Source organism: Balaenoptera borealis (assembly GCF_965194805.1).
Source record: "Balaenoptera borealis genome assembly, chromosome: 1".
Classification (NCBI taxonomy): Eukaryota; Metazoa; Chordata; class Mammalia; order Artiodactyla; family Balaenopteridae; genus Balaenoptera; species Balaenoptera borealis.
In genome coordinates, this window is record NC_138860.1 from 156,685,822 (window position 1) to 156,713,693 (window position 27,872).

General features: G+C 40.2%; 1 protein-coding gene and 2 pseudogenes across 6 annotated transcripts in view; 2 read left to right on the forward strand and 1 right to left on the reverse strand.

The window, feature by feature from the left end:
• Positions 1-12,196, reverse strand: part of LOC309615746 (BCL2/adenovirus E1B 19 kDa protein-interacting protein 3-like pseudogene) — a 21,270-nt pseudogene extending 9,074 nt beyond the window's left edge. Inside the window, exon 1 of the transcript in view lies at positions 1-12,196. This exon is cut by the window's left edge and continues 9,074 nt beyond it. The product of the transcript in view is annotated as a BCL2/adenovirus E1B 19 kDa protein-interacting protein 3-like pseudogene (transcript).
• Positions 1-27,872, forward strand: part of TESK2 (testis associated actin remodelling kinase 2) — a 103,953-nt gene that overhangs the window by 51,988 nt on the left and 24,093 nt on the right. For 3 of the 4 annotated variants that reach the window (XM_082364871.1, XM_082364872.1, XM_082364870.1), the window contains exon 3: positions 12,203-12,251. The exons of the other annotated variant lie outside the window; for it this stretch is intronic. In XM_082364871.1, coding sequence (XP_082220997.1) covers positions 12,203-12,251 — 49 coding nt within the window. The remainder of the gene's footprint in view (positions 1-12,202; positions 12,252-27,872) is intronic. 4 annotated transcript variants of the gene reach the window in all.
• On the forward strand, positions 15,193-27,638 carry LOC309615624 (solute carrier family 25 member 3 pseudogene; annotated as a pseudogene). Its single transcript has one exon. The product of its transcript is annotated as a solute carrier family 25 member 3 pseudogene (transcript).

Below are 27,872 nucleotides of genomic sequence, written 5' to 3' on the forward strand. Positions count from 1 at the left end.
AGGCTTCTCATTGCGGTGGCTTCTCTTGTTGCAGAGCACGGGTTCTAGGTGCGCGGGCTTCATTAGTTGTAGCACACGGGCTCAGTAGTTGTGGCTCGCGGGCTCTAGAGCGCAGGCTCAGTAGTTGTGGCGCACGGGTTTAGTTGCACCGTGACACGTGGGATCTTCCCGGACCAGGGCTCGAACCTGTGTCCCCTGCATTGGCAGGCGGATTCTCAACCACTGCGCCCCCAGGGAAGCCCCACATTTTAATATTTTACTATAGGTTTATTTCAGGCCTCTTAATTGTTTTTTTACCAAACTTTGGAGTCAGACATTTTTCTGGAAAGACCAGTACAGGTCAGAAGAACTCTTACAATATGGATGGTGCTTTTATTGCTCAAAGTTGGCAGTAGAAAGGCTTATAAAACTAACCAGTAAGATTTTCATTAGTTTACAGATAGTTTTTTATGAATCAAAAATGAAATTATTATTGAACCACTGGCCTTTTTCTTCCATACTGATTGTCACAGAACAAAGCATAGGCTTTGGAGCCTAATAGATCCAGATTCCAGTACCTCCTCTAATCTTTGTCAAGTCACTTAAATACTCTGAACCTCATTTTCCTAGATGTTAAAATGGGGGTAATTTCATCTCAGGTAGTACCTATAAAGCACCTAGCACAGTTTCCAGGTATACTGTAGGTGAGCAATAAGTAGTAATTTTCTTGACAGCTTTGATACAATGGCCACAGACCTCTTACTAGGTCCTATTATGCAGAATTGAAGAGGTCCAAGTCTGATAGTAGTGTCAGTGTTTTGTTTTTCAGAATGAGGATAGATAGATGTGTTTTAGACTGTAATCACACCTCTCCCTCATTCTTCTGTTTAGGTAATAAACTTTTGAGAAGGGATAACATTTAAACTTTAATGTTTAACTCTGAGCTTTATACATAACTGAGAGTTCAATAAATATTTGACCCACTGGATGTAAATGCCACGAAGGAACATAATAACATTATTATTTTCCTTATGCTTGTTTAGAAAGAGTCAAATCCCAAAGTCTATCATAGATCTGTGAGCATTATAACATAGAATAGTGACCCATAAATTTTTTTGATTATGTATCTATTATTAGTTTTCTATGGCTGCTGTAGCAAATTGCCACAAACCTAATGGCTTAAAACAACACAAAAGTATTATCTTATAGTTCTGTAGGTCAGAAGTCTGATGGGTCTTACTGGGCTAAATTCAAGGAGGGCTATGTTCCTTTCTGGAGGCTCTAGGGGAGAATCTATTTTCTTACTTTTTTCAGCTTCTAGAGTCTGTTTTGCATTCCTTGGCTTGTAGTTCCCTTCCATCTTCAAAGCCAGCCAAGACCAGCTGAGTCTTTTTCACATTGTATCCCTCTGATACTGACTCTTCTGCCTCCCTCTTCCACCTTTGAATACCTCTTGTGATTACATTGCACCCACTTTGCTAATCCAGGATGATCACCCTAATTTAAAGTGAGCTGATTAGCAGTCTTAATTCCATCTGCAGTTTAATTTATTCTACTTGCCTACTAACAACATATTCACAGGTTCTAGGGATTAGGACATGGACATCTTTGGATATCTTCTGTCTACCATAGTATCCCATTAGGAAAACATTTTTGAGCACATCCCCAGGTGCTACGATCAACCCTTATTAAATATTAGTAAAACTTAATTTCTCTTTTTCATATTAAAAAAAAGTAAAAATTCTAATTTTCTTTCCATACTTCAGTCTTGCTCATTCCCCAGTTTTGGAGACTGCTGGCTAATAGTAGGGCCTTGAAAGGTCCTGCCTTGGAATAAGAATTTTAACTTTTAATTGAATTCAGTAAATATTTACTGAGCAGTAACTATGAACAAGGCAGTGTTTAAAGTATATATAGAGACACAAAAGCTTGTTTCTTACTCATGTTCCAGTCCAGTGCATGTTGCGTGGAGGTTGAAGGGGAGCTCTTTTTAACCTAGGACAGGGCCTCAGTTTCCACTACTGGGTCTTCTGCATCTGCTGGCAGATGAAGGAAGAAAGTATGGAGGACAGTGTTGAGGTTTTTAATGGGACAGGCCTGGAAATCATCCCTTCTGCCCCTATACCGCTGGCCAGAACTCAGTGTTATGGCCTTAACCAACTAGGAAATGTAGTCTACTTCAGGAGGAAAAAGGAAGTGAACAAGTAGCTATTCCCTTCCATACATAACATCCCTGCCTTCAAGAATCCTCTGATTGAGTGGAAGAGGTGGACATAGCTAAAACATGTAGAAGGCAGGCCTGATAAGTGTTACAATAGAAGTTTAAATGGAGTGATATGAGTGTATAGGGAAGAGAGAGATTAATTTTGATTAGAAAAGTGGACTCATTCTAGCAACAAAATGAAAGTGGAAGTGGGAGAATTCAGGACATATTTAGGAGAGGCAGGTTATATAACTAAAATGTAGAGAATGCAGGTCGATGTAATAGATAAGGTAAGAGAGGTTGGGGTCAGATCATTCAGACTCTTGAATAACACGCTAAAGAATTTGGACTTTGATCAGGGGCTGTGAGCTGCCACAACAATTTTTTGAGTAGCCAATAGCTTCTTAAGTGGAGGGGTTGTGTCTTAATCATTTTTATATCCTTTTTTTAAATTTATTTATTTATTTATTTATTTATTTATTTATTTATTTATGGCTGTGTTGGGTCTTCGTTTCTGTGTGAGGGCTTTCTCTAGTTGCGGCAAGTGGGGGCCACTCTTCATCGCGGTGCGCGGGTCTCTCACTATCGCGGCCTCTCTTGTTGCGGAGCACAGGCTCCAGACGCGCAGGCTCAGCAATTGTGGCTCACGGGCCTAGTTACTCCGCAGCATGTGGGATCTTCCCAGACCAGGGCTCGAACCCGTGTCCCCTGCATTGGCAGGCAGATTCTCAACCACTGCGCCACCAGGGAAGCCCCTATATCCTTTTTATAACTATATGGAGAGGTAATATAACATTGTGGTTAAGAGCACAGACTTTGGGAAAAAAAAAAAAGAGCACAGACTTTGGGAATTCCCTAGTGGTCCAGTGGTTAAAACTCCGCGCTTCCATTGCAGGATGCGGGTTTGCCCCATTTGGGGAACTAAGATCCCGCATGACACGTGGTGCGGCCAAAAAAAAAAGAGAGAGAGCACAGATTTTGGGAATTCCCTAGTGGTCCAGTGGTTAAAACTCCGCGCTTCCATTGCAGGATGCGGGTTTGCCCCATTTGGGGAACTAAGATCCCACATGACACGTGGTGCGGCCAAAAAAAAAAGAGAGAGAGCACAGACTTTGGAACCCACTGTTTAGGTTTGACTCCTGGCTCTGCCACTTATTAGCTGTTATGACTTTGGGCAAGTTACTTAATTTCTCTGAGCCTGTTTCTTCATCTATATGATTAGGTTAATAAAAATGTTACTTCATTGGGTTATCGTGAGAATTAAATGAATACAACGTAGGACTTAACTGGTGGCACAGTGGTTAAGAATACGCCTGCCAATGCAGGGGACACGGGTTCGAACCCTGGTCCGGGAAGATCCCACGTGCCACAGAGCAACTAAGCCCGTGTGCCACAACTACTGAAGTTCGCGCACCTAGAGCCCGTGCTTCACAGCAAGAGAAGCCACCGCAATGAGAAGACAGCGCACCGAGGCAAAGAGTAGCCACCGCTCGCCGCAGCTAGAGAAAGCCCATGTGCAGCAACAAAGACCCAACACAGCCAAAAATAAATAAATAAATAAATTTATTACAACGATGAATATAACATAAAGTGCTTAGAACAATGGTAAACGCGCTTTGAGTTAGTTGTTATCATAATTATTATGATCATTACCAGTGCCTGGCACACAGTGGCACTCAGTAATTTTTGAGTGGTCAGAGTTGTGTTTTAAATTATCCAGCGAGTGTTTATATACTGTCATATGCCAGGCAAGAGAATGCTATTAAGAAGCTTATAGTCGGGCTTCCCTGGTGGCGCAGTGGTTGAGAGTCTGCCTGCCAATGCAGGGGACACGGGTTTGAGCCCTGGTCTGGGAAGATCCCACATGCCGCGGAGCAACTGGGCCCGTGAGCCACAACTACTGAGCCTGCGCGTCTGGAGCCTGTGCTCCACAACAAGAGAGGCCACGATAGTGAGAGGCCCGCGCACCGCAATAAGAGTGGCCCCCGCTCGCCGCAACTAGAGAAAGCCCTCGCGCAGAAACGAAGACCCAACACAGCTAAAAATAATAAATAAATAAATAAATTTATTTAAAAAAAAAAAAGCTTATAGTCTAGTAGGGGAGATATAAGGCATATTATAAAACAGTTAAAGGTAGAAAATGATGATGCTGTAGCAGTGTGGTGTTGATGGAGTGCCTTGGTAATTCAGAAGCATGCTCGGTCAAAAATACTTCTACTTAGAGGGAGCCAAAGTCTCTGGTCAAAGTCTAGTTTACCAGTAGTATCAGAGTTGGGAGTTTCCTGTTGTAGTCTTACTAACTTTAGAGTAGTGATCAGCTAGCTATCCTTGGTCTACACTGAGCCTTGCCACTCAACATATAAGTCCATAGACCAAGCAGCATTAGCATCACCTGGGAGCTTTTAGAAATTCAGAATTTCAAGTCCCCCCTGACCTATAGAATCTAAGTCTGCAGTTTACATGATTTCTAGGTGATCTGTTTCCACACTAAAATTTAGGAAGCACTGGTCTAAAAAATCAAAAGCAACGTGAATGTGTGTGTAATATGAAATTAAGAATAACAAAGTTGAGTAATCAATCACTCACTCTCAAGCATATCCATTAAGAAAGTGCTCCCTTCCCCAGCTAAGTAATTTTATCTTGCATGATTTTGGGTGGTGGTAGTGGAGAATAAGAATCAATCAGAATGTAACTTTTTTTAGATCCTGTCTCTTACCAAAAGTGATTTTAAGCTTCAGCCACAGTTTAGATTTTGATTAAAGAAGCAATAAAAATTTCAGTAAAAACTTATTGTTGATATTAAATGCTTTTCTAGGCATAAATCACTTCCCTGTTAAGGATGAGTAATATTTCCCTTTTAAAGTATATTCTGTTTATAGCAACTGGAATGATTAACTCTGCTCAAGCTCTTCTTCCAATATAAAGCTAATGCCTGTCTCAGCTTGCCAGCTCTGTAACACCATTTTCGACATGGTGGTGGTGGAGAGGAAGTGAGGGTGAGGAGGCCTGGCAGAAAAGTTTCACATAGAGGTAGAATTGTGCGACACCACTGTGATGTGGTGATGAGAGTAGGAAGTGTGAGTAGGAAGTGTGGTGCTGGAAAAGAAGTGAGGTTGAGGAGGTCTGGCAGAAAAGTTTCACATAACGGTAGAATTGTGCGACACCACTGTGATGTGGCGATGTGAGTAGGAAGTGGGGAAGACTGTCACATGAAGCCAGTGCCTGCCTGAATGTGTCGTCTGTGACATCTCTGTGGATGATGTGGTCATAGTGACGGTGGATCTGGGGGGAAGGGAAGCAAGGGTGTATCACACCCAAACCAAATACTTTCAGCTTCTAGGAGATCCATAACTTTAGAATGTAGCCATTGTTTTGCTAGTAGAATCCTATTGCCTAGCTTCTATATAAATATTTGATTAAATAAAGTAAACACCTCTTGGCTTTCCAGCCTTGTACCTGCCTCTGAATGTTCTTTCTTATAAAACGAGTTTACATTGTGAAGCTAATTTGGTGATTACTGCTTTTTCATTCAAGAAATGCTTGTTTAGCATCTTAACATGCAAAGCATTGTATGTCAGGCACTGTATATAGAAATAAGTTAGATGAGATCTGTACTCTTAAAAACCTTTCTTATATTCCAGTCTGGAGAAAAAGTCAGAAAGGTTAAGAGAAGAATAGCTAACATTCTCTAGTGCTTACTATGTTCCAGGAGCTCAAGTTGTCTCATTTTATCTTCACAATAACCATATAGGTTAGGTAATATTAACATTCCCATTTTGCATGTGGAAAACCCTGAAATACAGAGAGGTCATCAGTAAGTGGCAGAGCCAGGATTCAAATCCAAGTAGTCTGACTCCACACCCTGGACTACTTCACTTATGCTAATGAGCAATCTTTCAAAGAAGGATGTTAGCAGTACTGGGGGGCAGGAAGAGAGAGAAAGAGTACTAATGTTTACTGAGGGCATCCTGGAGATCGTTGTAGAGAAGATGAAATTTTAGCTGATCCTAGAAGGATAATTTTCAGTAAGTAAATGAAGTCTTCCAGCTCAGGGAGGAGCTTTAACTTAAGTTTCCAGGTCATAAAAATCATTCATGCCTTTCAACAAATCTTTACTGAGAGCTTCCTTACTGTGTGCAAGGTACTATACTAGGTGCTAGAAATACAGAGATAAATAAAACTCTGAATCTTCCACAGTAAGGAAAGTTACAAAAGAGTAATGTGGGCAGAAGACAGGTTATAATGAATTTAGAAACGAAGGAAGGTTAAAGATACGTAGATTGTGTATGTAACCTTAAAGTTTGGTCACAAGTGCAAAGAGTGTATTAGGATCATATTTTAGGGAGAGGGACAAGGGAAGCATTTTTTAAGATGGGTAAATTTAAATATATTTGTAGGATAGAACCAGAGGAAAGGGAGAGATGGGTGAAGAATAAGGCTCATGGGAAAGTGTGAGCTTCCAAAGATAAGTTGGAGCAAATCATGGAAAGTTTCAAGTGCTGTGGTAAGGAATTTTGACATTATTCTATAGGCAGAAGGGAACCATTGAAGGTTTATAAAGAAGGAAATGACATATTTCGTGTTTTGAAAAGGTAACGCTAATAGCCATGTAAGGGATGGCATAATTTAGAATTATTAATAATAACAAAATAAAAAAACAATTAACCTTTATTTGATCATAGGCTAGACATTGCTAAACATTGTCCCTGAAATATCCATTTAATCCTCCTAACAATCCTTTAAGGTAGTGTTATTTTCAGGTCCATTTTTTTCAGATAAGGAAATGGAGATTTATAAAGGTTAAGTAACTTGTTTAAGTTCCCCTAGGTGGATATGGATAGATTTCTATGCTCTAGTGTAAAGGTGAGCAAACTCTTTCTGTAAAGGACTAGATAGTAAATGTTTTAGTCTTTGCAAGCCATACAGTCTCTGTCACAACTATTCAACTCTGCTGTTGTAGCACAAAAGCAGCCATAGAAAATACCATGTCTGTTCCAATAAAACTTTATGAAAACGAGTAGTAGGCCATAGTTATTAACCCCTGTTAGTGCCCATTATAGTTTAGAAAGCTGTAGTGAAGGAAGAAACATAGCTTATTGTATTTTACTTTACCTTTTTTTGCTATGGAGGAGTAATGAGAATAGAATTATCCTTAGGTAGGAATACCATTTAATCTCAGAGAAGCATCATTTCTGTAAGAGGTTCACTAGAAACAGCTATTTTTAAAAAATTTTTATTTATTTTTGGCTGCATTGGGTCTTCATTGCTGCGCGCGGGCTTTCTCTAGTTGCGGTGAGCGGGGGCTACTCTTTGTTGCAGTGCACAGGCTTCTCATTGTGGTGGCTTCTCTTGTTGTGGAGCATGGGTTCTAGGCGTGCAGGCTTCAGTGGTTGCAGCACACGGGCTCAGTAGTTGTGGCATGCGGGCCCTGGAGTGCGCAGGCTTTAGTAGTTGCGGTGTGTGGGCTCAGTAGTTGCAGCACATGGGCTCTAGAGCACAGGCTCAGTAGTTGTGGCGCATGGACTTAGTTGCTCCGCAGCATGTGGGATCTTCCTGGACCAGGGATCGAACCCATCACCCCTGCATTGGCAAGCAGATTCTTTTTTTTCTTTTCTTTTTTTTTAACATATTTATTGAAGTATAATTGCTTTACAATGGTGTGTTAGTTTCTGCTTTAAAACAAAGTGAATCAGTTATACGTATACATATGTTCCCATATCTCTTCCCTCTTGCATCTCCCTCCCTCCCACCCTCCCTATCCCACCCCTCTAGGTGGTCACAAAGCACCGAGCTGATCTCCCTGTGCTATGCGGCTGCTTCCCACTAGCTATCTATTTCACATTTGGTAGTGTATATATGTCCATGACACTCTCTCACCCTGTCACATCTCACCCCTCCCCCTCCCCATATCCTCAAGTCCATTCTTTAGTAGGTCTGTGTCTTTATTCCCATCTTGGCAAGCAGATTCTTAACCACTATGCCACCAAGGAAGTCCCTAGAAACGCTATTTATGCATACAATTTAACCACATTCTGCAAAACACCCACTTAACCTTTTATTACAATTGCTTTCCAACAGAATTACCCCTAGAATGAAAATTCTGTGAGAGAAGGGACTTTGTTTTATTCACTGTCCTGTCCCTAATGCCTTACAATTAGTGGCCATTCAATAAATAGTTGTTGAATAAATGAATGGAATACTGACTCTCGTAATTTCAGTGATTGGGGAGTTGTACGAACACTTAGAGAACAGTGACCTATTTTTAAGATACCTCTACAATAAAGAAGATGTGATATATATACACAATGGAATATTACTCAGCCGTAAAAAAGAATGAAATAATGCCATTTGCAGCAACATGGATGGACCTAGAGATTATCATACTAAATGAAGACAGAGAAAGACAAATGTCATATGATATCGCTTATATGTGGAATGTGAAAAAAAATGATACAAATGAACTTATATACAAAAATAGAAATAGACCCACAGACGTAGAAAATAATCTTATGATACCAAAAGAGAAGGGTGTGGGGGAAGGATAAATTAGGAGTTTGGGATTAATATATACACACTACTAAAGAAGGACCTACTATATGGCGCAGGGAACTATACTTAGTATTTTGTAATAAACTATAAGGGAAACAAAACTGAAAAAGTATATATATATATGAATCACTTTACTGTACACCTGAAAGTAATACAACATTGTAAATCAACTGTACTTCAATAAAAATGTTATTACCAAAAAAATAAAATAAAATAAAATGTCTTTAATAAGAAAAAAGAAGATACCTCTACAACTGCATCTCCCCTAGATTGATTGTTTTCTCATGTATCTTGCCTGGATTTCCTTTGCTCTAGTACAGCTTCCTATCTTTTACCCAACTAGTTTCTGATGTTAACTGAAACTCTCAGATGCTCTATCTGCATAGCTTATAGACGCTATACTGTGCTGGCCAGAAACATTCAGGAGTCCAGATTCAGTCTTCCAGCACTCTGTGTTACTTACGTTCATTATTCTTTAGACTTTTACCTGTCCCACATTCCTCCCCTCATTCTCTTCTGTATTAGGTAGTGAGTTTCATAGTAAAGAAACTGACAGATGAATAAAGTTAAATGTCCCACTTTTACAAAGCAGGGGATGGAGGTAGGGACAAAGGATGGGGAATGGAGGGGAGAGTAGGCATACGTATAAACCAGCTTCTGCCCAGCCACCTGTGACCAAATTGGATTCTTACCTGGTCCACTTCTAAGTTATAATTATGGAAATGGCTTACATTTTTTGAACTCTTACTATGTACCAGTCACTGTGCTATGAACTTTACATTCATTATTTCATTCAGTCTTTCCAACAACCTTACGTTGTGGACACTATTATCCTATTTTACAGAGAGGGAAACTAATGCTTGCCTAGTAAAGAGTGGAGGTGGGATTTGAACCCACACCATCTAACTTTAAAGCTCTTTTAACTACTCTGTTATTTCGCTTCCTATTTATTCCCAAGCCAGAGGTAAGTTTCAGCTAGTCATTGGAACCTGCATCCTATTTTCCGTACTACCTAGATATTTCCTTGGGTTCTTTCCTTTCTCAAGTCCCCACCGTGTCTCTGGATACATTTAGAGAAAACCAGTGGTCCAGAAACCACCTCTTGGAGAAACTCTGAAATTTCCACGTTAGTAATTTTGGTTGAAGCAGCACGTCTTTAAAACTCTGCTGTGATGTTACAGCGACCAGGCATTCTGCCTCACTTTCTTTTCACTCAACAATTATTTACTGAGTGAGCAAACTATTTGCTAGGCACTGTTAGGTCCTTGAGCACAGGGAAGAATATGACCTGGACTCTGCCTTCCTGGAACTTTATGGTCCTTTCCAGCACAGTTACTGCTGTGCCTTCACTCTTACTTTAGTCAGTCTCTTCCCTTTCCTTTGCCCTTCTAAACTAGAGCTTACTTGGGACCTGTGGGTATTGTTAATGAGACTTCCTTCTTGACAGCCCAAGCCCCAAGTGTCACTGACTTTATGTCATTTATTTTCTCCTACTTTATAATCATCATCAGTCATAATAATTGATTTATGATTTTTATTTAAAAATTATTTTTATATATAAATGTAGCCTGTTGGTTGAAAAAACTTCAAATATGACATAAGTATGTGCACTAAAAAATAAAAATCACCCTTTTCTCCCTCAGTACCATTTTTTATTAATGCTTCTAGACATTTTCTATTAATATACAAAATGTTTTTTGCACAAATGGGATCTTAAAGCTCGATGTTTTCATTTAATGGTATATTTTGGGTATGTTCTCATGTCAGTGCATAAAGTTTACTTCATTCTTTTTAATGCTATATAGTATTCCAATCTATGAATAAAACCATAAATTTTAAAAAATATTTATTTATTTTTGACTGTGTTGGGTCTTCGTTGCTGCGCGTGGGCTTTCTCTAGTTGGGGCGAGCAGGGGCTACTCTTTGTTGCGCTGCACGGGCTTCTCATTGCTGTGGCTTCTCTTGCTGTGGAGCACGGGCTCTAGGCGTGTGGGCTTTAGTAGTTGTGGTGCATGGGCTCAGAAGTTGTGGCCCACGGGCTCTAGAGCACAGTCTCAGTAGTTGTGGCACATGGGCTTAGTTGCTCCGCGGCATGTGGGATCTTCCTGGACCAGGGCTCAAACCCGTGTCCCCTGAATTGGCAGGGGGATTCTTAAACACTGCGCCACCAGAGAAGCCCTATACCATAAATATTTAACAAGTTTTTATTGGTGGGTATTTAGATTCACATACACCGGTGAGGTAGATGTCCTTTTATGTGAATTTTTGCTCATCCAAATTGAGTATACTTGTAAGATAAATTCTAGAGGTGGAATTGTTGGAGCAATTAAAGTTTTTGCTAGATGTGATCAATTAATTACCCTTTGAAAAAGTTGTGCCAAGAGCTCAACAGTGTTTTCTATCCCAGTTTCCTTACCTTCTGGACAACACTGAGCATTAGCATTCTTTTTTTTTTTTTTGGCTGTGCCGCGCGGCTTACGGGGTCCTAGTTCCCTGACCAGGGACTCAACCTAACCACTGGACCACCAGGGAATTCGCCAAGCATTATCATTCTTAACCTTTGTTCATTGATAGATTTAAAAGGTAGTATCTCCTGTTTTAGTGTACATCTCTCTAATTATGAGAGAATTAAAGTACATTTTGATATTATTAGCCCTTTATTATTTTCGTGTGAGTTATACACGTACCTTTTGCTTATTTTTCTACTGGGTTCTTTTTAAAATTACATATTTAGAAGAGTTCTTTTTATGTCAAGGAAGTTCGCCCTTTGTCATCCAGCCAATGCGGGTGCTCCCAACCCCAGTTTGTTGTTTGTAAATTACAGACCATCAGATGGGTAGTTCAACCTACTTACTTTCTAGGTGAGGAAACTGAGCCCCATAGGGTTAGTGACCTTTCTGTGTGTGTGAGCACGTAGTCAGATAATGGCAGAGCTAAACCAGCACCAGGTTTCTTTGCTTCCAGTTTGGTGCTTGTTCCATTATACCATGCTGTTTTTAAAGGCTTGCTCCCCTCCCTCTTCTACCATTGCTTTTTACCACTAGGTCTTGACGCAACCAGATGTTTCATGATAAACTTAGAAAGTTACAGAAGTGCTATCAAGGTTTGTTATACAGCAGGGGTCCCCAACCCATGGGCCGAGGACCAGCACCGGTCTACGGCCTGTTCGGAACTGCACAGCAGGAGGTGAACGGCAGGCGAGCGATCCAAGCTTCATCTGCCTCGGCCCAATACTCCCCATTGCTCACATTAGCACCTGAACCATTCCCCCCCTCCCCACCCCACCCCACCCCCTTCCCGGGAAAATTGTCTTCCACGAAACCCGTTCCTGGTGGCAAAAAGGTTGGGGACCGCTGTTATACAGGAACCCAGTAGACTTCACAGGTATTGGATTGTCTCGCATGTGCAACTACACTAGTTATGTTCATGTCCTTTTCATTTGTTTAAAAAAAAATCTGTTTCGTTTTGTAGGTTCATGGGTGTGTGTGTACATCAAGGACAATTGCATGCACTCACAGAGGTAAGACTTCAATGAGCGTGTTGAAGTGACTTCTTTGCCTTAGTTTCAGCATGTATGGTTCCACTGTAATTGTTACTCGCATATGTATGCAAAATATGTGTGCATTTATGGTTATGCAAAAATGGCATGTTAACAATGTTTTCTTCTGTAGCCTGGGGACAATGGCCATATCTCTTAATACTCTTGGATTCCCTAATAACACGTGGTGAGTTCTCGGGAAATGAGTGCTCAAATATTATATTGGTTCTTGCTGCCCAGATGACCCCCTCCTAAACTAAAGGATGGCATCACCTGGCTGCAAACTCTATCATGGCAACAAATTCCCAGGCTACCCAGAAATTTGTGGTGTCCTGATCTAAAATTCCACTGTTGCTGCTCTAGTTTCCTGATTGAAGGAAACTACTCCTTGGAGAATTTACATCTTTATTCTCATTTCATTTTCAGCCTCTTATAGGCAGGTAAATATGTGGTAGTCATTACTCAGCCTCTGAGGACCAGAGAATTCTCTCTGGAACAAAGGCTTCCCAAATTCAGGTACTGGGTTACCAACTTCAGAATTTGCTTGAGTGCTTCTTAGAAACACAGATTCCTGGAATACTCTAAGTTTAGTAGGTCTTCAGAGGGCCCATATGTATTCTTGAAAGCTCTTCAGATTATTCTAATGAGCATCTAGATTTGAGAGTCTAAGTTCTAGAATGTTTTCACATTTCTCCTTGAGAAGTACCAAAATACAAAGTGAAGAAATTTAGGAAGGAAAATTGTTTAACAGAATTTGCAAGAGCATTGGTTTCCTGCTGGCTTGGTACCTGGTATTAATCATTAATATCTTATCAAGGAGGGTGCCATGTGCCTTACCCTATGTCTTTTTTCTCAATTACTGAGGATACTGGAATGTGAAATGTGTGTAGCTATGTCCTGCCTCTTGTATGGAAGACCAAAGAAAGTGGGTTAGTGAGGTAGTGAAGAGCATGGGCTCTGTAGTATTGATTGCCTAGGTTTGAATCTCCCTGTGCTGCAATGTTTTCACTTGTAAAACAGGAATAATGATAGTAGTACCTATCCCAGGGAATCTAGATAGGGAAGAGGACTATAGCTGGGCCCTAAAGTATTTGAATTTTAAAAGTCTGGGGTAAAAGGCAGGTCGAAGAGTAGCTAGGGAGATAGGAAGAAAACCCAGGAGTGTGTTGGCCTGGAATGGAAAGGAAGGGGTTTCAAGGAGGAAGGAGTAATTATGTAACTGTGGCAAATAACTGTTGGTTAGATCATGACCTCACAGTGATATTGTGAGGATGAAATGTAAAACGCTTATTTAACACAGTACCTGGCATGTAGTGATTGCTTAATACATTTTAACTATTACAGCTTTTATTAACGATGACTAGTCCCTCCTGAGCTCCTTGAATTGTATTTTTCATTTGGTACTTAGTTCTGTACTGCTGTTAATGTCATTAAATTTTAAAAAAATTTTACAAAGTATAACATAACAGAAAAGCACACATGAAAAGTGTGCATCTCACTAGGTTTTCACAAATGAACACACCCATAACCAGCATCCTGGATCAAGAAACATTTTCTGTGTATTTCTTTTCTCAGAAGTAAGTCTATAAATTCCTCAAAGACAAAACTCTCTCCTCTCAAGCCTTCTATCCACCAAAGCTCTGGCACTAATAAACTAATAAACACTTGTAAAAGTATTTGTTGCACTCTCTGTTTATATCACTGTTTTCTGAAATGTGAGTTCATTGGAAGGGCTTGTGCGTCGGTTTTACTAACAAAGAAGAACATGCTTTGAAATCTTTGATCATGTCTCAAGTTTAAAAGTGGGTGTAGTAGAAATGGCAGAAATGTATGATCATAATGCAACATTCTTTTGGCCATGTTGCACTTAAATAATATTTTCTGTTGCTTATTAGCTTGTTTATAGCCATATACAACATATAGTAAGTGCTTTGTGAGTATATTTCCAGTATCATTAATGAGATATTGATATAGTTTATGATATTAATAATCTTTATTATGATGTTAATAGGCTGAAGGCCGTGAAGCCCAAATATCCAAATGTTCTTGCTTGTTTTCAGAAGGGGATCAGCAAAGACCATCATGCAATAGATTTCTGGAGACTCCTAGGTTTAATTGCCTTATAATTTGACTTGACAGCACAGCTATTGGTTTCACTAAGTATCATAAAAATAAATTATTATTAACATCAAGCATACTGCTTGGAACTTGGATGATATTTAGTAAATATTTCTTGGTTGGCAGAATGCCTGCCCTCCAGAGTAATGTGAGCACCATTCCTTATTTCTCTTAAAATAGTTTGCCAATAATTACAGTAGACAAGCATAGGTCTTATTAATGCCTATAAAGTATTGATATTATTAAGAAGAATATTTCTCATATACAATGGTGATATAGACTTTTCTGGGCTTCAACCATTTCCACAAGTCTTCATTGTAATTGTAGACATTAATTGAACTTGGAACAGTAAGACATTTAGGTGTGTTTTTTTAAACTACCTTTAGTAAGGATAGACTTCTAAGTTTTTAAGCAAATGAGTATTTGTTAAAGAGAAAGAAGTTGATATCAGGTAGAGGGACTTCCCTGGTGCCGCAGTGGTTAAGAATCCACCTGCCAATGCAGGGGACACGGGTTTGATCCCTGGTCTGGGGAGATACCACATGCCGCGGAGCAGCTAAGCCCGCGTGCCACAACTACTGAACCCCGCATGCCTAGAGCCCATGCTTCGCAACGAGAAGCCACCACAATGAGAAGCCCGCGCGCTGCAACAAAGAGTAGTCCCCGCTCACCACAACTGGAGAAAGCCTGCGCAGCCACAAGGACCCAACGCAGTCAAAAAAAAATAATAAAATAAATAAATGTTCCTTTAAAAAAAAAAAAAAGGTTAGGTGTAGAACCTTTTGAGTTTAATAAGTTGAATTAAGAATCTAGCTCTGTGAGCCCTGGCCTTTCAGAGGGAGCGGTGGTGTGTTCGCCATCTTAGGGAGAAGATGTTCTTGTCCGTGGCGCACTTGGCGCGGGCGAACCCCTTCAACGCACCCCACCTGCAGCTGGTGCAAGATGGTCTTGCGGGCCCCCGCAGCAACCCCGCCGGGCCCCCGGGCCCACCCCGCTGCTCCCGCAAGCTGGCAGCCGCCGCTGTGGAAGAGTACGGTTGTGAATATGGCTCTGCGAAGCTTTATGCACTGTGTGGCTTTGGTGGGGTCTTAAGTTGTGGTCTGACACACACTGCTGTTGTTCCTCTGGATTTAGTGAAATGCCGTATGCAGGTGGACCCACAAAAGTACAAGGGCATATTTAATGGATTCTCAATTACACTCAAAGAAGATGGTGTTCGTGGTTTGGCCAAAGGATGGGCTCCGACTTTCATTGGCTACTCTATGCAAGGGCTCTGCAAATTTGGCTTTTATGAAGTCTTCAAAGTTTTGTATAGCAATGTGCTTGGAGAGGAGAATGCCTATCTCTGGCGCACATCACTATATTTGGCTGCCTCTGCCAGTGCTGAATTCTTTGCTGACATTGCTCTGGCTCCTATGGAAGCTGCTAAGTTTCGAATTCAAACCCAACCAGGCTATGCTAACACTTTGAGGGATGCAGCTCCCAAAATGTGTAAGGAAGAAGGCTTAAAGGCATTCTACAAGGGGGTTGCCCTTCTCTGGATGAGACAGATACCATACACCATGATGAAGTTCGCCTGCTTTGAACGTACTGTTGAAGCATTGTCAAGTTTGTGCTTCCCAAACCCCGAAGTGAATGTTCAAAGCCAGAGTAGCTGGTTGTCACATTTGTGGCAGGTTGCATAGCTGGAGTCTTCTGTGCCATTGTTTCTCACCCTGCTGATTCTGTGGTGTCTGTGTTGAATAAAGAGAAGGGTAGCAGTGCGTCTCTGGTCCTCCAGAGACTTGGATTTAGAGGTGTATGGAAGGGACTCTTTGCCCGTATCATCATGATCGGTACTCTGACTGCGCTGCAGTGGTTCATCTATGACTCCGTGAAGGTCTACTTCAGGCTCCCTCGCCCTCCTCCACCTGAGATGCCAGAATCTCTGAAGAAGAAGCTTGGGTACACTCAGTAGATGAAAGCAAATGTGGACTGAATCTGCCTGTTGATCAGTGTTGAGGAAAATGCAGAAGGAACTTTTATATATTTGACAGTGTAGGAAATTGTCTATTCCTAATATAATTACTGTAGTACTCTTGCCAGAAGCAAGAGTTTCAAACTTGCTGTTGAAATAAACCCAACTGTTCATGAAAAAAAAAAAGAATCTAAAAGTGTGTCTTTGACTCAGAAGACCTAACCTTATCTTTCATTTGGTCACAAATATCAAGGAAGTGGAAATCTTTGGTTTTTAAAGACAGAAAATATAACCGTATGGTCAGTTAGCTATTGCTGTATAATATCCAGCCACAAAACCATGCAACAATAAACATTTATTTCTGATACCTCTGCAGGTTCAGCTAAGCTGAGCTGGGCCCAGTTGGGCAGTTCTGCTGCTCTCACTTGTGCTCACTCATGCATCTGCAGGTCAGCTGGTGGTCTGCTCTAGGCTGGGCTTTGTGGGGCACTTCGCTCCAGCTGTTTCTCATTATCTTCTGGGACCAGTGGGCTAACCTGGACATGTCCTTTTTAAGATGAAACCAGAATAGCAAGAGTATGCCAGCCCATTTGCACAAGTGCTTTTCATGATTCTGCTTATGTTCAAGTTTGCTTGGCCAACATCCCATTGGACAAAGCAAGTCACATGCCCGAGTCCACACTGGGAGCATACTGCAAAGTTACATGTCAAAGGACATTGATTCAGTAAGGGGTGAAGAATTGGAACCTTTGTTTGCAATTTCCCATACCCTATAAATATCCCAGTCAGCACATCATAATTATTTGTCTTTTCTACCCTACTTGAGGGTAAAGACTTGCTCTCATTTTAAAAATCATAACTACCAGTTACTAAACACCCACTATGGGCTAAGTGCTATGCTCGGTGTTTTATATATTAGCTATAATTCTTACAATTCTACAGTCCTATTTCCTCTGTTTTATAGATGAAAAAACTAAGGCTTAGAGAAATTAAATGATTTCCCCAAAGTAGGATTTAGATCCAGGTTCATCTGACTTCATAGCCTGTACTGTTTCCATTACAACATGATGTCCTTAATTCACGTATGTATTCCCCATAGTGCTGAGCACAGGTTCTTGTATGTGTAGCATGTGTAGTATTTGTAGAATTCGATTCTGACTAACTTTGTATATTTTGGGTTATTTGGGAAAGCTGGTTACTGGTTATATTAGAATGTATTTGGGTACAAGTAACAGAAAATAGTTAAATGGCCTTAAACAACAAAAGGACATGTATACTGGAATTCCAGCAGTTTATTAGGTTAGGGGTTGGTTTAATTCAACAGCTAAATAGATGTTATCCAGAGGACCCCCCCCCACCTCTTTCCATCTCTTTGTTCTGTGCTTACATTGTCAGCTTCACCCTAAGGTTGGCTGTCATTCATAATCAAAAAGTGGCTGCCACCAACTTACATGCTATATGTTTTCTCTTCTATAGTCAAGATGGGGGGTGGGGGCTGTCAAAGAAAGAGAGGAGAGAGAGATGCTTCCAGACAGATTATACGACATCTCATAATGTTTTTTTGTGCTTTGTTTTTGTTTTTGTTGTTGTTTGGTTTTTATTCTTGTTTTTTAGTTTGTTAAGAAAAGCACAAAGAGGGAAATATCCTCATAATCAAACAGTTTGGGGAACCTTTTTGTGCAGAACCTCTTAGTGCCTAGAAGATTGGGAATTTGGGGGATGAGTAGGGTATAAGGTTATGGGGCAGGGTCCTCAAGTGACAATACTCTGGTCCAGGGAGTCAGCAAAAGAATTGCTTGGCGGGTAGGATGTTTTGGGGTCTTTCTTGCCATTTCTGCCATGGAGGAACTTCTTTTTTCCACTGTGGCAATGAGAACCACTTAGCTATAAACAGAGCAATTGCTTGGCCTCTTTGCAGCAAAGTCACCTCAGCCAGGTAGATACTTGGTACTGAAAGAAATGCTCTTCCCTCATGAGGGAATGGTCAGCCCTGCAGGTGGCTGAAGAGAATTTTTTAATTCACATAGCCCTCATCCTCTTCTCACTCACCATTTCCACCCCAACTCTACACCTTCTTTCTTAAAGAAGAGTTACTTTGGAAACTCCTTGTTTATGTGGGTTGATATGTGTTGTTTCTGAGTCGGTTTCTGTCAGACTTGTAAGAAGCCTTATATAATCAGAGAGCTTACAATGAAAGGAAACTCTGTGGGTTCAGTGACCAAACTCATGCATTATTTATAAAAATGAGCAGCCAGACCCCGATTCCAGTTTCTTGGTGTGCAGTGATATTGCCATTAGTTTTGCCTGCTGCTTTTCTTGCTTTTGTGTGACCCAGTACAGAGTATTCTCCTGGCCTTATTTACCTTGAGCCAAATGCAAAGTTGTCTGGTGCCTGCCTTGGGTTAACTTTGGCAGCATACCCATACCGTATCTTTCAAGCATGTGGCTGCTTTTCCTGTCCCTAATATGTCTTTGCTTCAATTTGATATGCTACTACATGAGTAATCTTCATTAGGCATACTTTGATAATGTGATGCTTCTGTTTAAAAACTTCTGTTTAGCATTCTAGACTCTCTCTAATCGGATTTCAGAATTCAAATCTCTCCCTTTAGTTGGGTGGGTTTTTTTGCTGTCTTCTACACATGCTGGCCTTAGATATGCCTTCCAGGACCTGGGATGCCCTTGTCTCTCTTCTCCCTTCCACTTTCCAAGTTATGTCAAATCCCTCTAGTGGAACTCAGTCTCTTAAATAGGGTCTGTATAATGCCCTGTGTGGCTGGGCCCATAGTGTATATAAGAAAGCTGAATTAACTCCAGTGGAAAGAGCCAGAAGTCAAAAATAGTGTGAAATGTTACATCTCAAGTCCTTTCACGATTAGAAGTTTATTTCATTTATACTTGTAAAAATAGCTAAAGCATTCCTATTAATGCATGTTGGCATCTTCTTTACTTTTGAAAAAAGTAGCTTTTGTTTAACTTTTTGGTTTGGTCATTTAGTGATAAAAAAATCTCTAAATAAATTGTGGTACATGTTTCCTGCCCGTAATTTTAGTAACTCCCTAAGACATTTGAGAAATAAGAATTTGCGGTTGGCAGTTTAACCCACAAATAATAGAAGAGTTCATTTAGTTTACTTTATTGTTAAAGAAGTTTTCTCCTGACTTGCTAGCTTGCCTCTAGATCATTTAGTCATTCAAAAAAAAAAAAAAATTTACTGGCTCTCACTATGTGTCCAGCACTATTCCAGGTACTGGGAATATAATAATGAACAAATAATGATCTCTACCCTCATGGAAATTACATTGTAATGAGCAGGGGGTGGGCAGAGGAGTTAGATTAAACAGGAAAACAAATTGTAATATATATGGTGTTGTGTGCTGTGGGGTTTGCAATTTTGAATATGTGGATAGGGGAAGTATCACAGAAGAGATAAAAATTAAGGAGGTAATGGAGCTAGCTATGTGAATATCTGGGGAAAGAGTGTTCTAGGCAGTGGGAACAGTAAGTGCGAAGACATAGAGGCAGAAATGCATGGTGCTGAATGTGGTCGCAGAACTCCAAAGCCGGTGATGTGGCCGCAGCAGAGGGAGTAAAAAAGAATAGTAGTAGATGAAGGTCAGAGAGGAAATATAGGCCAGAGCACATAATGTCTTACAGACCATTGTAAGAGTTTCAGCTTTTACTCAGGATGAATTGAGAAGTCTTTGGAGGTTTATGAGTAGAGTTGTGACATGTTTTGACTTACCTCTTAACAGAATCACCCTGGCTACTGTGTGGTGAATAGACTGAAAAGGAGGCAAGGTTGAAAGCAGGAAGACTAGTTAAGAGAGACTATTGCAACAGAGTCCATGCAATAAATAGAGACTATGCCAAAAAAAGTGAGAGGTGATGGTAACTTGGACCAGAGTGGTAGCAGTGGACCTTGTGATTCTGGATCTATTTTGAAAGTAGAGAAAACAGGCTTTCCTGATGCATTCGGTGAGAGGTTTGAGAAGAGGAAATAACTCAAGGATAACCAAAGTTTTTGGCCTGAGCATCTGAAGGATAGAGTTGCTGTTAATGGAGATGGGGAAGACTACAGGAGGTACAAGATGGGAAATGATCAAGAGGTCAGTTTTGAACAGGTTGAGTTTGAACCTGTTCAAGTTCAAGTTATCTCCAAGTGGAGATAACTTCATAGAGCATTGGGATTCCAGGGAGTACTCTGAATGATACCCTCCTTCTGCACATTCCTGTTTCTGTTTATCAGCTTTTTCACTAGAAAATATTTTATTGATTTAGAAGGAGGCGTTTTTCAACTGCTGTATTACTTCCCGAGTAATAATAATGAAAATCATTAAGTCGTTTTTCTTATTTCAGTGTGCCAGGTCCTGCTAAGCCTCTCCCTTGGCGGTGGGGGTGGGGATAAATTAGCGTACAATCCCATGGAATATGTGCTATTTTCCCCATTTTACAGGTGAGAAATCTGAGGCTCAGAGAGAAATTAATTTATCTGAGGTCTCTTAGCTAAGTAGTGGAGCTGGGATTGAGTCAAGTTCCACCTGACTGTAATCCAGTTTACTCGACTTTAAGCTCCTTGATCCTGGCTATTTTGTTCACTGCTGAATCTTCAGTAACTGGCACATAAAGGCATGCAATTAATGTTAGTTGGGTGAATGGACAAATGGATGAATGAATGAAAACTGCTTCCCAACACTTGAGCTTCCAGCAGTTAAACTGTTAGCCACAAAGACATCTGCCTCTTTCAAGGTCGTTTAGGCCAACCATTTGATGAATCTTTTCACAGTGTTGATAGTGATAGGACAGAGAAGGATTTAGAAAATGGTTTACGAGATTTCTAGCTAATATTTCTCTTAATCCTCCCCATGATTGTGAAACTAGTGTGGCATTTGAATTCATAGATCTCTTTGTGAGTTTCGGCTAAACCTGTTTCTAACAGAAGTTTTGACAAGTATGTTTTTCTTAACTTGGTAAGTGGTATCATTCATAGGAATTGGGTCTGTGGTGGCTCTTGACAGCTTTTCCTGCTTTGGATTCTGTAGCAAGTAGGACAATGGAGGGAGGGTGGTCTCCCAATATACCTCTCACACATTCCTACTATTCTAGGGCATTTCAGCATTCCTACACCTGATACCTAATTACTGTCTGTACCTTCTGTGTTTACTTGCTCTTTATGTTGGTCTTTTCTTGTTATCATGGTCACCATTGCTTGCTTATATAGTAAATTCTTAGATCAGTGATTTCCAAAGTGAATCATAAGCTTTTCTTTCCTCAACATGCTCATTTTAGCTCATTTCACCATCTCATAGTAATTGCTTGTGTCTACTTCCTACTCAACAAATAATTATTAAGCAGACACTTTGTGTCAACGGCCAGTTTAGGTGAACTTCAAAAAGGAGAAGTTGTCCTGTGAAGGGGCAGAAAAGTTGTCTAAAGTCTTCTGTAGTACTTGGCACAAGTAGCTACTTCATACATGTTTATTAAATGAATTACTAACTTGTAAAAGTATTAGTTGAGTGCTTAGCTTTTCTACAAATGATAGTTCTCTTTTCCTTCATCCCTGACCTCTCCCATTTTCTACATCTTATCAGTCACCATGACCTGACCATTTTACCTCTTACTACCCTGAATGCATTTACCTTAGGCCAGTTCCTTCTGCCATTGCCATCTCTTTCGCCACAACCTTCTAAACTAGTCTCCCTGTCAGTTTTGTTCCTCACGTTAAATCCATACTGTCCATATTGCGAGCCAGAGTGGTCCTTTTAAAATACAGATCTCTTTTTTAACCATCTTAGCAATTTTTAAGTGTACAATTCAATAGTTAGTATTAAATATGTTTTTATTGTTGTGCAACAGATTTCTGGATCTTCTTCATCTTGCAAAATGAAACTCTATACTATTTTTTTTTTAATTACTGCATTTTATTTATTTATTTATTTATTTATGGCTGTGTTGGGTCTTCGTGTCTGTGCAAGGGCTTTCTCTAGTTGTGGCAAGTGGGGGCCACTCTTCATCGCGGTGCGCGGGCCTCTCACTATTGCGGCCTCTCCCTTTGCGGAGCACAGGCTCCAGGCGCGCAGGCTCAGTAATTGTAGCTCACGGGCCTAGTTGCTCCGCGGCATGTGGGATCTTCCCAAACCAGGGCTCGAACCCGTGTCCCCTGCATTGGCAGGCAGATTCTCAACCACTGTGCCACCAGGGAAGCCGGAGACTCTATACTATTAAACAACTCCCCATTTCCCCCTTCCTCCAGTCCCTGGTAACCACTATTCTATTTTCTGTTTCTATGATTCTGACAACTCTAGGTACCTCAGAAAAGTGGAATCACACAGTATTTGTCTTTTTGTGACTGGCTCATTTTTCTTAGCTTAGTGTCCTAAAGGTTCATCCATGTTGTAACATGTGACAGGATTTCCATCCTTTTTAAGCCTGAATAATATTCCATTGTAAGTATATATGTACTATATTATACTTATCTATTCATCTGTCGATGGACATTTGGGTTGCTTTTACCTCTTGACTATTGTGAATGATACTGCTTTGAACATAGGTGTGCATATGTCTCTCTGAGACCCTGTTTTCAGTTTTTTTGCATATATACCCAGAAGTGGAATTGCTGAATGATATAATCGTTCTATTTTTAATTTTTTGAGGAACCACCATACTGTTTTCCATAGCTATTATACCATTTTACAGTCCCACCAATAGTGCACAAGGGTTCTAATTTCTCCACATCCTTATCAACACTTGCTGTTTCCTGGGTTTTTTTTTTTTTTTTAATAGTTGCATTCTAATGGGTGTGAGGTGATATCTCACTGTGGTTTTCATTTGCATTTCTCCATCTCTAATTTGTTGCAGAGACTATCCTTTCCCCTTGATACATGAGGGTGTATTTCTGGGCTTTCTATTCTATTCCATTAGTCTATATGTCTGTCTTTTTGCCAACACCACAGTGTTTAATACAAATCTAATTTTGTTTTCCTTGCATAAACCCTTCTATGGCTCCTCATTGCCCTCAGGGTAAAGTCAAAACATCTAATCCTGGTACTCATTATCTCTGTGGCCTCACTGCTCATTCTTCTCTGACCTGTTGGTTCTTGTCTCAGTTGTGCACTACAGCTGTACTGAACCTGTTTCTCTTTCAGTTCCACAAATGGGATGTGACCCTTTCCACCTCTGGGTCTCTGCCCCAGCTCTTCCCTCTGCCTAGGACACAATCCTTCCATCTCCCAATGGTCTGGCCAACTCTTATTTAACCTTCAGGACTCAGCTTAGCTATTACTATCTTAGGGAAGCCTTTTCTAATCTCCCAAGATTAGTTAGGTACCCCTCCTACATGCTCCCATAATACAATAGTATTTATCATTGACTTTAATTCACTGTTTGCTTGTGTATGTAGTTTATAAATTCCTTGAGGGCAAGGGCTGTTTTGTTTGCATTGACATCCACTGGGTCCTGCATAGTGCCTGACAATGATAGCTGCTTATCATATATATTTTTTAATACCATCTTTTAAAATTTTTTAATTAATTAATTAATTAATTTGGGTTGTGCCAGGTTTAGTTGTGGCACGTGGCATCTTTGTTGCGGCATGCAGGATCTCTAGTTGTGGCATGCAGGATCTAGTTCCCCGACCAGGGATTGAACCTGGGCCCCCTGCATTGGGAGCACAGAGTCTTAACCACTGGACCACCAGGGAAGTCCCTTATCATATTTGTTGATTGAATGAATAAATGAATAATCAGTGGCATTTTCTAGCTCAAAAGCATTCAGTGATTTCCTGGCTGATTACAGTATAGTTTTGTAACCTTAATTGCTTACCAGAATTGCTTAAGAGCTTTTTAGAAAGTGCAGATGCCAGGACTTCACACAAGGCCTATTGGGTTAAAGTCTTAGGTGAGGCCCAGGCATCTGTTTTTAAAAATAAATTAATAAAGTGCCATAAGTTATTTTGATGCACAGCTAGTGTTAAAACATGGAACTCAGGATAAACTCTTAGCCTGATATTTGGTCCTCTGTGCTCTAGCATCATCCTGCCTTTTTTTTTTCTAGTTCTCCTCCTCTTTAACAAGTACTCTGTAACTCAGGCAAACTGGGTTTAATGTGTTTACTAAACACTGTGTGTTTTCCTGCCTCTTTATTCATATTATTTCTTCAGCCCAGAATACACTCTTTCCCTTTATCCTATGGAAATCTTCCCTCCCTTCAAGACTTGGCTCAAAGTCCACTTATTCCTCCATAAAACCTTTCCTGATTCTCTGCCACTGCTAAACCTCCCTACCTCTCCGTTATGTAGTCAAAATGTTTCCCTCCATCGACCTTCTCTTACAGTTTTTTTGGCACCTCTTATTAAACATTTTGCCATATACTGAAGTTATTTTTGCTTTAGTTTCCCTGCACAAGTGTAAGCTCCTAGATTAGAGGAGGAACCCAGGCTTGAGGGTCAAAAGACTTGGGTACAAATCCAGGTTCCACCATTACTAGTTGAATAACCATAGACAAGTTATTTAAATCTCTGGGCTTGATTTCCTCATTCATAAGAAAAGGATGACAGGGCTTCCCTGGTGGCGCAGTGGTTAAGAATCTGCCTGCCAATGCAGGGGAAACGGTTCGATCCCTGCTCTGGGAACATCCCACCTGCCGCGGAGCAACTAAGCCCGTGCACCACAACTACTGAAGCCTGCGTGCTCTAGAGCCTGTGCTCGGCAACAAAAGAAGTCCGCGCACGCAACGAAGAGTAGCCCCCGCTCGCCGCAACTAGAGAAAGCCTGCGCGCAGCAACGAAGACCCAACACAGCCAAAATAAATAAATAAATAAATAAAATAAATAAATTTATTAAAAGAACAAAAAGAAAAGGATGACAGAATGTTTAAAGATCTTGCAAAGTTCAAATGAGGTAACTGTGAAAGTGCTATGTAAAACCAGTTGCTGGCTATTATATAATGGCAGGGATAGTGTCTTACTTATCTGTATGCTCCTAATCTCCCAGCAGTACCTTGTGTTTAGGACACTCTTTTATAGACATTGGCTGAATGATTGGATAGGGAGAAAGGAAGCAAACAACAAACATTTTATGTTGTCTAAAAAGTGAAGTTGAGGTAAATTTTCCAATGCATTTTAGTACCTGTATGAATGGCTGGAACTCTTGCCTCATGAATGGAGTAATTTCTAAATGGCCTCTTACATTGTTCAATTGTAAGGCCTCTTGCATAGTCATCCTTTTCCTCTGTAACTAATTTGCTCAACAGTTTCTTTTCTACCCAGATTAGCTAGTCAATCAAACATACATTTCTGGTACACCCAGAAGGAACAGAACTGAGCACTAACTTACAAATAAAACAACAGACATGTTACTTACCTGATAAGTCTTTAAGTCAACTAAGGTGTTTGGATGAGAAAATATTTCATTTTTTTAACCAATAATTTATTGTACTTGGCAGTATCAGGGACACTTTTTTAAAAAAATAACTTTTTTCTGATTATAAAATCATACATGCTCGTTAGAGAAATAGCTAATATATATGGAATGTAAAGTTTTGCATGCATTTTCTTTTTTCATCCTATGACAACCCTGTGAGGTATAGCTATTATGATTGCTATTTTATATAAAAAGAAGCTAAGGATTAGATTAAATAATAGCTGAAAAGCTCTTTTTCCATTTTTACCTACTTAACTCAATTTTCAAGTCTTAGTTTAAATTTTCACTTTACTATAGTGGCTTTTCCCAATGATCTCCCTCCATCTAGGTCTTTACTTAGATTATTATTCTCTTTGATAGCACTCTTTCCTTTTTCATGGTAGCACATCTCATAACATATAGTTCTTCATTTATTTGAATGTTTGTTTATTGTCTCTCTCATATGTCAGTTCCAGTAGGACTGGGACCATGTTCTGTTTTGTTTACCACTAGCAACAAATAGGTAACAGGTCATTGAAGAGCTTGGGGTTGGTGGAGGAAGTAGCAGGCTTCCTCAGGCACTGCCGTTACATTAAGCTCAGGAAGCTAAAGACCACATTCTTAGATGTTGGAAAGTTGGAGTGAGTATTGGTTAGAGGGCACCACAGTTAAGGAGGACAGTTGTGTTTAGTATGATTACTCTCTTCCCTAACAATTCTCTTCATAAAGCTAATATGGGTTACTTTGGCCCCTTGGCAAGGATGTTATAGAAGGACTTCAATTGTATGATGTGGGGCTTAGAATGGACTGCCTTTCAGGTCTATCCCATCATATTATATTGTTATTCCATACCCTTGGGCATTATTTTCCTCATGAGTATGTACCTTTGAAAAAACTGTTGATCCATCCATGAGATAAGTAAGGACAATGTATATATGTTGATACTGACTAGCTTATCCTGTACATAAGGTCATAGAAATACTTTTCTGAGAATACCTAAAAGAAAAGGAGATATTCATGAAGATTAGGGAGAAGAAGATTAAAAATTTGAGAGAGAGAAAGAGGCTGCATCATAGGGCCTTATAGGCCATGGTGAGGATTTTGAATTTTGTTTTAAATACAGCAGGAAGCAGTTGAAGGATTTTAGACAGGAGAGTAGTAGGATACAATTTGCATTTTAAAATAGCACTTTGGCTGCTCTGGAGAATTGACTGTAGAGGGACAGAAGTGAGGGCAAGGAGACCAGTGAGGAGAAACTTATAGATTATATGAGAGATGTGGGTAGCTTGAATTGCGGTGGTATCTGTGAAGATTTTTAAAGATCTGTTTTAGAAATAGAAAGACAAGGTCTTGTGACTTAGGTAAGAAAGAAGAGTGAGGAATCAAACGATGCCCATTTTCTAGGTGGGTGGTTGTTTCATTTACTGAGATGTGGAAAACTTGGAGAGTGCTGCTGGAGAACTTCCTCAGCTGTGTGTGTATTACCTGGGATTTTTTTTTTTTTTTTTAACATAACACTGTAATCGGCATAGTCTCTTTGCTACGGAAGACCAGACTCAGTCTTTGAGCTTTTCAGGGATAACACATCACTACATCTTAAAGCCCTTCCTTGGACAAGAGCTTTCTGGCCTAAGGTCTGAAGACTGAGGTAGCTGATGAGAGCTGATTCATGGAGAGTGTAGAAGGGATTTCTATATGTAGATAGATAGTTAGGGACACTTAATTCTTTCATTAATTCAATTAGTATTTATTGGGGCTTATTCTGCTAGACACTGATCTAGGAATGGCATTGAACCTCTTCTCGGTGAACTCAAGAAGTGAAGTTAATTGTGCGTTAGGACTTTCAGAATTTATTTGCAAAGGGTTTAGAATTCAGTGATATGGTCATTCTCTGCTTTTAGTCATTTAGAAAAATGTTTTAGAATTTAGCATCCCTAGAACGCTTCTGAGTGACATGATATCCAGATCTGCTGCTTTGTTTGAATTGAGAGTTGGCCTTAGACCAGCATTAGCTGCTTCCCAGAGAGTCCAGTGGCTGATAGAGGAAAGATAATTTGGAACATGTTGGTAAAATAAATCTAGACTTAACTTCACTCAAGATTAATCATCTGATTTTTCTCATTTACTCTC